Source organism: Panulirus ornatus, chromosome 10 (genome assembly GCF_036320965.1).
Source record: "Panulirus ornatus isolate Po-2019 chromosome 10, ASM3632096v1, whole genome shotgun sequence".
In the NCBI taxonomy this organism is placed as follows: Eukaryota; Metazoa; Arthropoda; class Malacostraca; order Decapoda; family Palinuridae; genus Panulirus; species Panulirus ornatus.
In genome coordinates this window covers 58825076-58841960 of record NC_092233.1, presented here as the reverse complement: position 1 = coordinate 58841960, position 16885 = coordinate 58825076, and the positions used below count along the sequence as shown (strand labels likewise).

Genomic DNA, 16885 nt, shown 5'->3' with positions numbered 1-16885 from the left:
AATCTTTGTGGTCGTAATGGCTGAGCAAACGCCAACTTCGGACGTTAGGCGTGTTTCAGACGCATAAATAACTTCTACTTGCTTTACCCGAATCTGGCGATTTTGGCGGCAGAGCCAGTGGCAAGTTACTTGCTGACCTGCAGCAGGCATCATGTTCCCTCTCTCTCTCATGTGACATTCCCAGAGCCTTGTAGCCCAGGAGGCTGCATAGAAATATGGATATCACAGGCGCCTTAGTCGCTGAACCGATAATTCCAGATAAAATGTGGATTATCAGACTAGAGTCTCTCGTAATTTGTGATGCTAGAGGATATGTGAATATTAGTCCAGAGTCTTTTAATCTAATTTATAATGCCATTTGAACTGCGCACTCTCATTAGTGATAGGGTAGCAATAGGGTAGTGTCTAAGGCACAGTGAACGTAAAATGCGACCATTAGGTGGCTGTAAGACAGACGGGGAAGCAAGTATAGGGGATATGGATAACTGTTTAATGAAGAGCTCGTTCCATGACCATCTTAGATGAAATATAATGACGTTTAGATCAGGTGGAGGTGTTTGGAAGTTACATACACCCTGACCAACAATGGTTTAAGGGATGAATTAGGCAGATGATCAACAATTAATCTTTTTTCTTTGTCTTAAGCACACTGTACGATATACCTATGCACAAATAAAGTATTTTAGTATATTTATTAAATGATTATTAAGTATATAATGGGAGTGAGAAGAGCTCCTTTAAACAACTGTAAAAATAATTTATAATGGGAGTAAGAAGAGCTCCTTTAAACAATTGTAAAAATAATTTATAATGAGAGTAAGAAGAGCTTTAAACAACCGTGTGGTTGTTATAACTTTGACATGGTTATGGTTGGAATGGCTTTGTTTTGCCTTGTTATACTTGGACTGTTCACTTAGGAGACTGCCTCTAGTATAGTTGCAGATGGATACAAACAAAATTAGCAGGAAAACCAGATTATGAGAAAAAATTAACACATAATGCTGTTTTGACAGTTGGTATAACAGCTTTAATGACCCATCTTCATTTTAAGTAATACGAGATTGGTCATAAAGGCTTTGATGGTTGAGAATAAGGAGAAAATGTGAATGACAGTAAAAGGTATTAAATTTTCAGTCTTAGAACTTGCAGTTATCTGGAACTTTAATTTTTTTCTGGCTAGCTATATTCCATGTATAAGAACTAATGTACAATATATATGAAATTCGAATTCATAAATAAAAATTATGTCTTCCATATGCAATAAAATTTACCAACAGGTTATGAATACCTGCCTACTTGTTCATGCCCACATTTTTTTATAGAATCATATGGGATTGGTAAATACAACATAACAGTTACATTCAGAGTTAGCTTAATCCCAATGACAAGTGAATGAAATTACAATGAAAGACAAAACACCCTTAAAAAACACTGCTATGCTTTTTCAGTGAATTAAAATTGGGGTAGGATGTATAGTCTACTTTTGCTGCTGCATCTGAGTGTTTTACCAGATATAATTCCCATATGTAGAGTAAGGAATTCAGTGAATGGATTGTAATGTTCATTGTCCATTAATGGCCATAATTAAATGATGATCTTGTAAGCAGCTGAATTTGATAATGTAACATATATAACCCTCATTGCTTTGAAGAGTTGAAAATATTTGTTAAAGAGGTTTTTTTTCCAGAAAGATGTTAGAACTAAAGCTGAACAAAATTACACTCTTATTTTCCATTCTGAAGTTTTGCATGAAGTTCAAATCATTGTCAAAGGGTGCAAGAAATTCATATTGTCAGGATTCTAGTGTCTTGCCTTAACTGCATAAATATTATATGACAATTTTCAGTTGTGACAATGACAAAATGAAAATATGATTCAGATATATACTTTCATCACTGCCATCACATATGGATGAGGCTCTAGTTAAGTAGACAAATCAGGGTCTACTTACATCCCAGAAAATGAAATATAAATTATAAGGATCCACACAAAATTAGAGTTCAAAAGTTTCAGCTAACATATGGGTAACTGAATAAAAGTTTTGTAAGAAAATGAACAAGAATTTTTGAAATAAATTCTAAACAGGGTGATTGCAATACACCAGTAGACAAAATTGTAAGGCATTACTTTCACATACACCCTCCAAAAACTGCAAGTCTTTACCTCTTCATTATGTTAAACTGATTTTGGAAATGTTTGCCTTCACTACTTGGTTTAGGCCTAAACCAAAGTGCTTTGTTGCTTCCCTGATCTTTCAGGCCCTTCACAAGCTGGTTGATCAAGTATACTTTTTTTCTGGTGGGCTTACTACCCCACACTTTTATCCAGGTTAGATAGGAACAAATGTAATAAATTTTTCAACATAATAAGCACAGTACAACCTTGTCAGAATTGAGGGACTAATGTGTGGATTTTCCATGCATTGAAAGCTGTAACTTACAATACTTTAAGATCCTTAGAGGGGAAAAAGATACAGAAAAAATGGGAAATAGGTACTGGACAAAGATCATTTATGGCTCACAATGACAGAGCTGCTGTATCTGAATATAAGCAATGAAACTTGGTTATTTGGAATGCATATGGGAGAGGTATACAATAATGTGCTCATGGTAAATCCTGGAAGGCATGAGACCTTATCAACAGACAAAAATCTTTCTCCTGGGAGAATAGGCATGTAAAGCTTTATATATTATCTCCATTGAAATATAAAGGTGATATTGATACAATACGAGTAAAGAATAAAAACATTTGTTGCTCAAACCTGTTTTAATTACTTCCTGCAAGTATTGGAAATATGAAATGCACAGTAGAATTCATCAAAAACTCACATGATAGATAGCTACAAATGTTATTTAACCAGCCATGATGTGAAGGGTACATATGCATAATAAAAAGAACAGCAAAGTTGCTTGTTCCTCATTGCTGTGCTGCTTTAGAACTGGATGGCTCGGAAACCAATGTAATGTATACGTAACATGAGTGTGAGTTGGCTGTAGGGATCATAAGGGGGTTGTTGGTGATTAATAGGCAGTGAAGTGGTATGCATTGGTGAAAGTGGTTGATTGTGCTGATTCCAGACAACTATCCAGATGGATAGGGCACTGAACAAATTTAGGAAAACTTTGCCTTTAAGGATGATGGGTTTGATGAACAAGGAACCAATAGTTTTGCTGCATTGCACATGGTAGTAAGATTTCCTATGGAAGTGTGTGAAAAATAACATGGATTTTTATTTTGATTTTTTTTATGTATATTAGTTTGTTTATTAAATCAAGTGTTGGGATAGAGTTATGACAATTTCTAACTTAGTGTTTATCAACAGAAAAATTTAGAAATGCTGATGTGGAGAATACTTATCCAAGGACCCTGACACATGGGGGCTCCTACAGTGCTCAGGAAATAGCCATGCTCACTGGTTGGGACTATTGGTCAAGTGTGATGTGAGTTTGTCTATGTAGAATGAGTGTGGAGTGGTTTGAGGAGCAGATGTTTTGTGTCCTCACTGTGGAAGTTGCATCTTAAATGTAAGGGGTTGAATTTATGTCGTTAATATAGAAATGGGTTCTCTCCAGATTACAGATGAGGTCTTACTTGTATATGTTTAAGGAATAGATGGCAGAATAGTCCCTTATCACCATATGTCTGTCTCTTTTTACACTCTTATTCATTACTGAATGCTGATTAAAAGAATAACTACCTCCCAGTGGTATATGTTACAGATCACATTACCTATTTGAGAATTCTTTTTAAGTTCAAACCCACTGTGAAAAAAAAATGCACTTTCATAGTTTTGGTCCATACTTATATTAAATCCAGTTGACAAGAAAAAGCTTAGAAAAATAACAGGTATCAAATGCATTTCAAGGAGTATTTAAGATTGGAATTAATATTTCCATGGGGGTTCTTCAGTGCTGCTCTATGATAATGTTTTGTGCTCTAGCAAGTGGATACCCATGCATGTATCAGTTAAGTGAGTTTCAGCTGTGCAAGTTTTATTTTTGAAGTATTTTAAGCATTTTACTGAACGTGAAATGGTATTTATTTTTCTAAATTATTCATGAATACTTTAATCAAACGGATATCTCTATATGCTTCATTCTGTTGTTAGAACATATCCAGAAACACTTAAAACTTGTATAAGAAATAATTATTACTGAAGTTGTTAGATTGGTACAAAGAACCACTTCTAACAATCAATGAAAGTGGTGCCACTACAGTTTGTATTTACAGTACAGTATTAAGGTAATATCTGAATTATGACATAACAGCATAGGTGTGGGAAAAGGAAAGAAATTGAAATAACACAATTATTAGGAATAAGTAAGTTTAAGGATGTCTAGCGGACAACTTAGGTGTAACAGCAGTGCTTAGTATGGGGTATGTAAGCAAGAGTTGAAAGATTTATTGGAAGGGATATGAAAGGGTGAAAAGATTTTTGTTTTCACTGTCAGGTTAATCTCTATACTGTAGTCACTGAATTGATTAGCTTAGATTAGCCTTTAATGAGTAACCAAAGAACAGATGATAGCAATTTCAAACATGTTGGTGCCATAAAAATATTCGGTATTAATTCTTATAAGCAAATTATAATCAGATTTAATATTGTAATTTTAGATAAATGGGATCAGAATATGCTTACATGATGCCATTGTCATGTGTTGCATATGTGAAAAAATTTTCGTATGAAAATTATTCATCTTACCAAAGCTGACTGTAATCTTAAGGCTTAAAAGAGTAGTTCTAATGATGAATTAAAGCCAACTTTAATTCCAGGTTCAGATGAAACAATAAAGACTTAAAAATGGATTTTGAAGAGCAAAGGAGAATTTTTGCCATGAATATGGGTGGTCATCCAATGGCAAATCATCATGGAACCAATCAGCAAGCAGTGCAGCAAGCTGCAGCCCAGCAGGCAGTTCCACAAGTGGCTCAGCAAGTGCAACAACCTCCTCCTCATACCAGAATCCTCATGCCAGAGGCCACCTTACCTATGGTTGTTGGGACTCGTCCAGGGCCAATGGATGCTACAATGGCCACAATCACCACACAAATGGCTGGCACCCAGCAGATTACAATGCATCATACTGTGCATCAACAGCAGCTCGCTCATCATCATCAGCAACAGCATGCAGCCCAGCAACAGGTTGCACAACAGCAGGTAGCTCAACAACAGCAGCAGCCACAGCCACCAGCACAGCAGCAGCAGCAAATAGAGGTGACTGTAGGCATTAATGATAATACTGGAGAGCCTGGTCCATCATTAGTCGGAGTTTTGGAGGAAACAGTGGAAGTTAAAAGAGTGGACCCACGAGATCCTTTGTCTGTAGAGGGAGGTGGTGAAGTGGTGGATGGTGCAGCAATGGGACACAGTAGTGTAGAACAGTCACGCTGGTGTCTAGTTTGTGATAAGGGCCTTCCTGTGGTAGAATCTCCTCAAGAATACGTTGACCTTTATAAAGCAACCATGACAGTAAGCCAGCGGAAGTTATCAGCAATGTTGGGTCGCTTGGTGGGACTCACACTTTATAAAGCTCATAGTGATGTTTTATGTCGACGCTGTTATGGGCTTGTGGATCAAGTTGATGGACTTGAAATTGAATTAGCGGATACCAAAATGGAATTGCTTCAACAGTATGAGGCAACTATTGCACATCGCCAGCCACATGCCAAAAAAGAAATTGAAAGGCCCTCAGTAAGTTGAAAACAGCTTTTGATAATATTGATGTATTTCATGGAAATGCTCTAGGTAGAATATCCAAGATCTATATTTCTAAAATCTTGTGAAGTTCCAAATTCCATGGTTTAGTGCATTGAAGAGTACCTTCAGCTTGAGGCTTGAGCTAGAAGTAATTGCAGTAAATATTTATAGAATGTTTTATATAGCACATTATTATTATTATACTTTCACTGTCTCCTGCATTAGTGAGGTAGTGCAAGGAAACAGATAAAAGAATGGCCCAACCCACCCATATACATATGTATAAACATAAACGCCCACACACGTACCAATACTTACCTATACATTTTAACGTATACATACATATTCATACATGCTGCCTTCATCTATTCCTGCCGCTACCCCACCACACATGAAATGGCACTCCCTCCCCCGCGTGCACGCCAGGTAGCGCTAGGAAAAGACAACAAAGGCCACTTTTGTTCACACTCAGTCTCTAGCTGTCATGTGTAATGCACTGAAACCACAGCTCCCTTTCCACATCCAGGCCCCCACAAAACTTTCCCCAGATGCTTCACATGCCCTGGTTCAATCCATTGACAGCACATATAAAAAATTGGAACATTAATTTGGTTCCAAGGAATATGGACTTTCAATATTGTACTTGTACTAGAAAAATTCAGAAGAACTCAGTGCTACATAGGTTTTTATTCCAGTTTGGCATGTTGTTTTACCAAACATTGAATGAAAATATGTAAACTCAGTATATCTGTTCAGATAATGTATGTGTCATTTTTTCACAGTTAGAGGTAGATGTAGAATGGGAAGAATCCAATGAATCAGATGTAATAGATAATGATGATGATGATCCAGACTGTACAGCAACTGGTACAAAGCGCAAGAAGAAAACAAGGAAAATGAAACGAAAAGGAGGTCGTCCACGTAAAGTCAAATTAACAACAAAAATTAAGGTGAGATGTTATGTCTATAGAGCTCTGCTAGCATCTCTGGTCATGGGTGCCCATGCTTTGAATTTCAAATCACTCCTTGTATGGCACTTAGGAGTCTGTTGGATCCCTAACCCAGTAGTCAGTCACCTCTTTAATTCATTTAGGAGTCTTCAAATTTTCCACTAGCCTTAATTTGAATACTTTGTCATCTCACTTGTTCACCGGCTAACTTTTGTTTGGAAGTACAATAATCAAGGTTGAACCTCATACCTCTTCCTGCAGAGGAAGTTTCCATTTTACTTCTCAATTCTGTTTCCCCTCTTATGCTTCCTACAGGGTTGTTTGGGGGTTTGCATGGTTCTTTTGTGTAATTATATGCATCTAGCTTTGGTCTTATGACATCAACCTTTTTCCATTCATAAAATGTGGTGAGAAGTGATTATTGTAAGATGATCCTCAAACTTGGGGGGCAAATGGTGGAACATTATTAAACTATTCCTACTGAGATAAGTTCTTTTTTCTGTCTTACTAGCCTGCCCTGTAAGAAGAAAGAGCTTTTAACAAATTTAAAATCTGCTTTTCCTTGTATATACAGTGTTACCAAACATTATTGTATTTCCAGATTTGGTATGATTTAATGTATTCATAGCATCTTTGACAGCAGTGTTCAGAGCTAGTCATGTACTTTATACTCTGCCATAGATGTATTTTAGGGAAATTTGGCAGATTTATTTTTTCATAAATGTTCATAATTTTCTGCATTAGCAAGGTAGCATCACGAACAGATGAAGAGATAACTTCATTTGCTTACATTCAATCTCTAACTGTTAAGTATAATGCACCTAAAGCAGAGCCCCCTATCCACAAGCAGGCCCCACAGACCTTTATGTTGTTGATGATATTGTATATACTTTGCAGATGGATTCAGTTGTTGAAGGGGCTGATGGAGAAGTTGCTGGACGTCCAAGGAAACGTGGTCGTGGCCGGCCACGAAAGAAAGACAAGGAAGAGGATGATTATATTCCCCCAGGTGCACCTACTAAGGACTGTCCTGCTTGCAAAAAGGTGAGATAAAGCTTTTACTACATACATAAACTATCTATTTTGGCTAAAGAGTAGTAAACATCATTGTTTTTATTTTTATGAATGTTCTTTGTAAAAGAAGTCATTGCATTCATAAAAATCTACCTGTATTTTTTATGACTGAATCATTACTTCATAGTTCAACTAATGGAACTGTAAAGAACATGATATATCCATTATTTTCATGTGTGTTGGAGGAGGTAATGTAAAATGTTAGGAATAGGAATAAGCACACAATTGGTGAAAAAATATCTCCACTTTTTACCTAGGCATGGGTGTTGTGATTGCTAACATCAGTGGCATGAATTTTTGCATTGGATTATTCCTATATTTGATGAAAATCCCTTTGTAACCTTGTAATTACCTATCTGTTTAGTATGGTGGAGGGATAGTTTTGCCATATCCCTCAACTTCACATTTTTTAATTTCTGTGTACTTTCTGCATTCATGGTCTTGTGACTGATTACTTTTTATATCTTTTCTCAAAGAGGTTATATGTTGCTTAAGTGGAGGGGGACAAGGTGAAGGGGGAGACCAAATTGGAGATGTATGGACGAAGCGAAAAAGATTTTGGATTTACCCTGTGATCTGCAGGAAGTAATGGAACATCATATTGGAAGAGACTGAAGAGGGTTAGAGAAAGAACTGCTTCTTAGAGAAGCCAGTGCAGAGCTTGAGAATTTGGGAGGTGAAGTCTTTGTGAGTGATAAAGCTGGCTAACTATTTTTCTCCAGCTCATCCTACCTCATACACCAGTCTCACCATCCTGAATGTTCAGGCCCTGGTAACCTAAAGCCTTCTCCACTACATTCTTCCATTTCCTTCTTGATCTTAGTCAGCCCTTCTTTTATCATTTCCATTTGTCCAACCAATTTGGCACTCTATGCTCGCCCTTTTCTTTTAGTTCAAGAGCCAGGTTTATTTGCTAATTCTGTGGAGGTGACCTGGTTTACAGAATACATTCCTTTAAGCTGATGAAACACCAAGCCCTGCATTGCTTTGAAATTAAACTTCTATTGATAGATACAAACTTTTCTTCCTCTGAAGTTTCACTTGCTAAACTTATCACTTAATGTGACTTCTTGACAGATGAAACCCTAAGCTCAATCACTGAGGTAACATAAGCAATGTTGATTAAAGTGCGTGAAAGATTAATGTCTGAGAACACTGCTGTAGCCTTTTTCTTTAAACACATGAGCCTTATGGGGGATTTGATCTGTTTACTGATTAACAAATGCAGATGAATATTTCTAGGCAGAACAGTGGTTCAGACTCACATTATAGTTTCTGTACTGATTTAGTTAGAAAAATGTACACTCCTTGAATTATATGGAACAAATATTCAAACTTTTTTACCTGATTGTCATATGTAAGCAGATGACATGAATAGTACTATAACTGGATATGTCATTAATGGCATCATTTGGATAAATTTGATGGGTCTCAGAATGAAGAATGTTTGATAAATAGCTATTGAACTTATTTCTAATTTATGATTTGGAGAAACTTACTCACCAGGCTAACATACATTTGTAAAGATAATCAATAGCAAAACATATAAACCTTCAAACACTACAAAGCAATTTATAAATCATCATATGTGAATTAAGGTATTAAGGTATTAAGAATATATGGTGTGGGAGGAAAGTTGTTAGAAGCAGTGAAAAGTTTTTATCGAGGATGTAAGGCATGTGTGCGTGTAGGAAGAGAGGAAAGTGATTGGTTCTCAGTGAATGTAGGTTTGCGGCAGGGGTGTGTGATGTCTCCATGGTTGTTTAATTTGTTTATGGATGGGGTTGTTAGGGAGGTAAATGCAAGAGTTTTGGAAAGAGGAGGGGCAAGTATGAAGTCTGTTGGGGATGAGAGAGCTTGGGAAGTGAGTCAGTTGTTGTTCGCTGATGATACAGCGCTGGTGGCTGATTCATGTGAGAAACTGCAGAAGCTGGTGACTGAGTTTGGTAAAGTGTGTGGAAGAAGAAAGTTAAGAGTAAATGTGAATAAGAGCAAGGTTATTAGGTACAGTAGGGTTGAGGGTCAAGTCAATTGGGAGGTGAGTTTGAATGGAGAAAAACTGGAGGAAGTGAAGTGTTTTAGATATCTGGGAGTGGATCTGGCAGCGGATGGAACCATGGAAGCGGAAGTGGATCATAGGGTGGGGGAGGGGGCGAAAATTCTGGGGGCCTTGAAGAATGTGTGGAAGTCGAGAACATTATCTCGGAAAGCAAAAATGGGTATGTTTGAAGGAATAGTGGTTCCAACAATGTTGTGTGGTTGCGAGGCGTGGGCTATGGATAGAGTTGTGCGCAGGAGGATGGATGTGCTGGAAATGAGATGTTTGAGGACAATGTGTGGTGTGAGGTGGTTTGATCGAGTGAGTAACGTAAGGGTAAGAGAGATGTGTGGAAATAAAAAGAGCGTGGTTGAGAGAGCAGAAGAGGGTGTTTTGAAGTGGTTTGGGCACATGGAGAGGATGAGTGAGGAAAGATTGACCAAGAGGATATATGTGTCGGAGGTGGAGGGAGCAAGGAGAAGAGGGAGACCAAATTGGAGGTGGAAAGATGGAGTGAAAAAGATTTTGTGTGATCAGGGCCTGAACATGCAGGAGGGTGAAAGGAGGGCAAGGAATAGAGTGAATTGGAGCGATGTGGTATACCGGGGTTGACGTGCTGTCAGTGGATTGAATCAAGGCATGTGAAGCGTCTGGGGTAAACCATGGAAAGCTGTGTAGGTATGTATATTTGCGTGTTGGACGTATGTATATACATGTGTATGGGGGTGGGTTGGGCCATTTCTTTCGTCTGTTTCCTTGCGCTACCTCGCAAACGCGGGAGACAGCGACAAAGTATAAAAAAAAAAAAAAAAAAAAAAAAATATGTGAATTGCTAGTATGCTGCATATCAGGGTTGGGATTTAAGCCAGTTGATGTTGCAATCAGAACTGTATTGCAATCCATGATCCTTGAGCCAAGTATTTAAATTTTTTTCCTTTGCACGTAGTAATATCTCTTAATATATTATTTGTGCTTTTAACAGGTTGTTCATGCTAAGAAGTACCTAATCCATCTGTCAACACATCGTCTTTTTCCATGCCCATTTTGTGAATCGGTGTTCAAGAGAAAGGTAAATATTCATTGTTGCTTTATGATTGTTCTTAATTTATATGCGAATGTGGCACATGAGTTGATTTTAATCTAAATAGTAAAAGAAGTATTCAAAAGAGGGGTGTGAAATATGTGCTAGGTGGTGTTTTATTTCATTTTGAGATACGCTTTATTTCATTTGACCCTCTTGCCCTATGCCACACTGTTTGTTCACAAGGGGTATTACTTTGGTTTTTCTCCCAAGAGCTAGCTGCTTGTGTGCCCCCACCACTAGGTACACCAGGCAGTACTCAGCAAGCTGCTTGCATCATGTGATTATTGTGCAGTTGTTGACAACTCAAGGGTGGGTCATTTTGATGACTGTGTTTTTCTCTACAACTTAAAGCTTTGGAACTCTATACCTTCTCATGTCTTTCCCAACAACAGTGACCTGGCACATTTTTAATGATAGGTTATTCACTTCTTTCAAAATTCATAAATACATTCCCTTGGCTTTTCTTTTTCCCTTTCATAATCCTCTCTATATTTCAATAATGGCCTGGCTTTGATTTGGAATCTTGTCTGTGACAAGCCTCCAACATAAAAAAAGAAAAGGTATACTGTTTTTATGATCTAAGGGTTATGATTCTCAAATGATTTCACAGTAAACCTTACATGATTTCTTTTCTTTTGGTTAGATTCATATATATGAGTTAGGTTCACATATAGAATGTTTTCACTATTTTATAACCAGACCAATTATGAGAGCATACTAGATATTTGGATATTTATTGATAATAGTAACTGATATTAACAATGTTCATATGATATTTCAAAACCACTGTGATGAAAATGAATACACTAAATTGTAGTTCAGATGCTTGTAAATTTTTAAAGTACCACTGGATTGAAAAAAATATTAAAAACTGCATATATGTGATAATTGTTGAAGTTATCTCATTCTCTTTCTTTCCACTTTATTCACATACCCATAAAACTCTCTTCCTTAAACTCTGAGCCTCACTTTTACTTTTATGAATCTGATTATCTTCCATTTCCAGTCTATTAATCTGATTTTCTCCCAGGTCCCAGTTCAGTACCTTCTGGTCTTTATACTATTTTATTTCGTCTTTCTCTCTCTCTCCTTCAGTCTTCATTCAACCTACATCATGTAAGATGTCTAAGTTTAGCCCCAACCAGGTCCTATAAGTCAAATTTTTCTGTCTATGTTTAGTATCTATGAACTGGCTTCTTTTTCACATTTAAATTGCACTCTGAAATGCACTTAATTTACAGCTCTTTTTACTCTTTTGAGATTTTTTTGCAGGGAGTATACCTCTTATGTATTTTGTGAAAAAGACTTAATAAATGTAGTAATTTCTGTATTGAAGAAGATAGGTAAGTGCTAGAGTTTGGAAGTTTGAAGGAGGGTTACTTGGGGAAACTGCAACAATCATAAGTACTTGCAAAATTTAGAGAATATAAATAAAGTTATACTGTCATCCTTGACACAAGGCTTATTAATAATTAAAGAACAAATGATGATGATAATTTTGTAGCGGTCAGGAATAGGGGTTTAGGTTAATTCCAAAAAAATTAGAAAGTGATAAAATCTCAGTTTTGAGGTATTAGATCTAGCAGTAGATAAATCTGACATAGTAGCTTAATGTGATTTCTTTATTAAGGCAGCATGTTGCAGACCTCTGTGAAAGATACGAGATAAAAGATTAAGGGGATGAGTGGTTTGGTAGTATCTTAGGAGTAAAGTCAGAGGTTGATGAAAGGTAAGGAAGGACTTGTACTACCCCTGAAGTACGTAGGAGTTGTGGGATTGTTTGAAAGAGTGTAAGCAAGTAAATTTGAGATTAATTTATGTAAAAATGATAGTAGACAGCAAGATATGGGTGATTATTTGTGCTTATGCACCTGGGCACGAAAAGAATGATCATTAGAGGCAAGTGTTTTGGGAGCAGCTAAGTGAGTGTGTCAGCAGTTTTGATGTACAAGACTGGGTATTAGTGATGGGTGATTTAAATGCAAAGGTATGTAATTTGGCAGTTTAAGGTATATTTGTAGGGCATGGGGTATTCAGTATTATGAATGGAAATGATTATCCCTGGGGATAGGGGAGAAAGAATACTTCCCACGCATTCCCTGCATGTCGTAGAAGGCGACTAAAAGGGAAGGGAGCGGTGGGCTGGAAATCCTCCCCTCTCATTTTTTTTTCTAATTTTCCAAAAGAAGGAACAGGGAAGAGGGCCAGGTGAGGATATTCCCTCAAAGGTCCAGTCCTCTGTTCTTAACGCTGCCTCGCTAATGCAGGAAATGGTGAATAGTATGAAAAAGAGAAAGAAAAGAATGGAAATGGTGAACAGCTTGTGAGGTTGTGTGCTGAAAAAGGAATGGTGATTGGGAATACCTAGTTTAAAAAGAGAGACATATTACAAGTCTACTTATGTGAGTAGGAGAGATGGTCAGTGGGCATTATTGGATTACATATTAATTGATGGATTTGTAAAAGAGAGACTTTTGGATGTAAATGACCTTATAGGGGTGGCTGGTGGGATGTCTGATCACAATCTTGTGCAGACAAGGAAGAAGGTTTGTAGAGATTTTCTGAAAAGAGGAAACAATATCAATGAGAACAAAGTGGTGAGAGTAATTGAGCTTGGAAAAGAGACTTGTGTGAAGAAATACAAGGAGAGATTGAGTGTAGAATGGCAAAGGATGAGAGTAAATGAAGCAAGGGGAGTGGGTGAAAAATAGAAAGTATTTAGAAAAGCAGAACCAGAGTGTGTGAGAGATACATTTGGCATGTGAAAGGTGGGAGAAGGGCAGATTAGGGCAGATTAGAAAGGGTGGTGAGTGTAGGGATGAAGTAAAATTGCTAGTGAAAGAAGAGAGGCATTTGGATGGTACTTACAGGGAAGGAGTGCAGATGATTGAGGAATGTATAAAAGAAAGCAGCAGGTGGTAAAAAGGAAGGTGTGTGTGTTGGGGGGGGGTGAAAAAGAGGGCAAATGCGAGGTGGATTGAGAAAAGTATTGCTAAACTTTAGGGAATATAAGATGTTTTAGGAGGTTAATAATGCACAAAAAACAACAAAACATATAATAGGAACAATGGTGAAGGGAGAAGGAAAGTGAGTATTTTGAAGGACAGTTGAATATGTTTAATGAAAGGGTAGCATATGTAGGGTGTTTGGGTTGGAGTGCTATGTGAAATGAGAGAGTGGTTTGGTGAAGAGAATATATAATGCACCAAAATAAGAGTTCCTTATTCACAACTCAGTCCTAGAGACCTCTCCTTGGTTTCCCTGACTATTTCATATGCCCTGATTCAGCCCATTGACATGCTAGCACATCACCCCCTATATATCAGATTGCTGCATTTCACTCAATCCCATGTGAGCTTAACACCCTTAAGCAAGTTCAGGTCCCAGTATTTCAGAGCATCTTTCACTCTATCCTTTCACCTGTTCCTCAGATCACCCGTTTCCTTATTCCCTCCACTTCTGACATATACCCATTTAATTATCTTCTCTATGTCCGTCCTCACCATTTCAGCACACCCTCTTCAGCTTTCCTGTCGATATTTCTCTTGCTATCACCCTCAATCTTATATTATCATTTATTATTCAGTCATTCCTAATCACACCACATATTGTCCTCAGGCATTTCTTTCCCAACCCTGTTCCATACTTTTTTTCATCTAGGGCTTACACTTTACATTTATGCAATACTTCTGGGCCTACTGTACCATCATACATACTCATCTCTGGGTGTTACCGGAGTCAGTCTGCATGAGGTGACACCAAGAGTGAAAAGTCACATTTGGCATAGCTGTATAGTTGGAATTACAGTCTCATCATGGAACTTAATTTTTCAAAGAAGTTCATCATTTCCCAGCTACTGGAGACTGCACAAATTTGCAGCTGTAGGAGCTTCTGTATAGGGGTACTGGGACCCTTACAGACAGTGTTTTCATACCACATGGGAATTGAGCATCTCAGCCTATTCCTTCCCTGTGGGGATAGGACTAGGATTCCAGCTCTGCAGAATTAATTCCCCAAAAAGTTCCATACCTGTTTGCATTTGATCCACCTTGTGTAAGTGGGAATGGAGTGAATAATGATGGATAGAAAGGTAGTGATGTAGACAGTAAATATTTTGTTTCTGTTGTCTTCTCTCAGATTCTTGTTCATTTTTATCTCTTCATGCACTCACATTCTATATAGAAATATGCAAAGATATTAACTCCTAGAGTTTCCGTCATTCTTTAGGAGCATCTTTGCCTCTATATTCATTATATATTAGTAGTAATGGTGGTGTGTTGTGGAATAATGTTTGATATAATTTTGAGAAATATTGCAAGGCACCATTACATACCATTAGTTAAGGGATTTGGAGGAATGCCCAACCTTTAATGTTATTCATGTAGCTGAAATACCTTATTCCAATGAGTTTTGTTTTTCTTGTGATTTCTTAGTGATGTTCACTATACTGTTATCTGAAACCTTAAATCACAACCACTTATAATACCATTAAATAATTACAACCACTTATAATACCATTAAATAGCATTATGGCAGCTAGAGACTGAGTGTGAACGAATATGGCCTTTTTTGTCTGTTTTCCTGGCACTACCTTGCTGAAGAGTGTGTGTGTGTGTTATTGTGTGTGTGTGTGTATTGTGTGTGTGTGTGTGTGTGTGTGTGTGTGTGTGTGTGTGTGTGTGTGTGTGTGCATGTGCTGCTGCTGCTTCCTGTGGGTTTGAGTAGCAACAGGAATGGATGAAGGTAAGTGAGTATGAATGTGTAAGAAATACTAGAAGAAGACACTTATGGATTTGTATGTGGCAATTATGGATCTGAAGAAAGCCTATGATATGGCTGATAGAGATGCCTTGGGAAGGTCTTAAGAATGTATGGTGTGAGAGAAAAGCTGCCAGAAGCAGTGAGTTCATATCAAGGGTGTATTAGTAGGAGAGAGGAGAGTAAATAGTTCCAAGTGAAGGTTAGTCTGTGGAAGGGGTGTATGATGTCATCTTGGTTGTTTAATTTGTCTATGGATGGGGTAGTAAAGGAGGTAAATATGAGAGTCTTGGAGAGAGGGGTGAGTATGCAGTCTGTTGGGGGTGAGAGGGGTAGGGAAGTGAGTCAGTTGTTGTTTGCTGATGCTACAGTACTGGTGGCCGATTCGAGTGTGAAACAGCAGAAATTGGTGACTGAGTTTAGAAGGTTGTGTGCAAGGAGGAAGTTGAGAGTAGATGTCAATAAAAGCAAGGTTAAGTTTAGCAGAGTTGAGGGAAAGGTTGGTTCAGGTGTGAGTTTAAATGGAGGGAAATTGGAGCTATCTGGGAGTGGACATGTAATTGAATGGAACCATGGAAGTGAAAGTGAGTCATAGGGTGGGTGAAGGGGCAAGGGTCCTGGGAATACTGAATAAGTGTGGAAAGAGAGATTGATATTTGGGAGGGCAAAAATAGGTATGTTTGAAGGTATATTAGTCTCAGCATTAATATATTAATGCATGGCATGGGCGATAGATAAGACTGTGTGGAGGAGGGTGGGTGTGATAGAAATGAGGAGCAGAAAATGTTACACTTGAGGTTTATGCCATCTTGCAGGTGTCACTATAATGCTTTCCCATACTTTATACTTATCTCCTTCTTTCATGTACTCTTTCCTCTCTCTTGTAACCTCTTCCCTATGCTCCCATCTATCTTCCTTCCTTTCATTCCTGTCTCCTGTTATCTACTCCTATTTTCTCCCTTCATTCCATTATTTGTCACCTCTTTACTCATCCCTTCCTCACTCCCTTTTACTTTTCTTCCACCCTGTGTTGGCAGTGGCTTGAAGACAGCCACCAACCAGGGAGGTATATTACTGGCACCACCTCCCTGGGTATCAGGAGGGTTAGTACCAGTTGTACAGTGAGCCAGCACATTAGTGGTTGTCAAATGTTGTTTGTTTGGCCCAGACAGGTGTCTTTCTACCTCATCCTCATGTGGGCTTCTGGCTTGTCTTCGACAAATATGCAGTTTCCATATATTACATAATTTTTGATAACACATAACTAACATGATTTATTCTTT

At 37.8% G+C, this 16885-nt stretch overlaps 1 protein-coding gene across 8 annotated transcripts in view; it reads left to right on the top strand.

The window, feature by feature from the left end:
* The window catches only part of LOC139750970 (uncharacterized), a 32878-nt gene that overhangs the window by 788 nt on the left and 15205 nt on the right, over nt 1-16885 (top strand). For 6 of the 8 annotated variants that reach the window (XM_071665947.1, XM_071665946.1, XM_071665941.1 and 3 more), the window contains exons 2-5: nt 4774-5692; nt 6481-6648; nt 7546-7692; nt 10743-10829. In XM_071665947.1, the coding sequence (XP_071522048.1) occupies nt 4802-5692; nt 6481-6648; nt 7546-7692; nt 10743-10829 (1293 nt within the window). In that variant the 5' untranslated portion in view covers nt 4774-4801. Of the gene's footprint in view, nt 1-15; nt 3971-4773; nt 5693-6480; nt 6649-7545; nt 7693-10742; nt 10830-16885 lie in introns of those variants that run through there. The other 2 variants (XM_071665942.1, XM_071665945.1) reach the window with 2 other exon arrangements.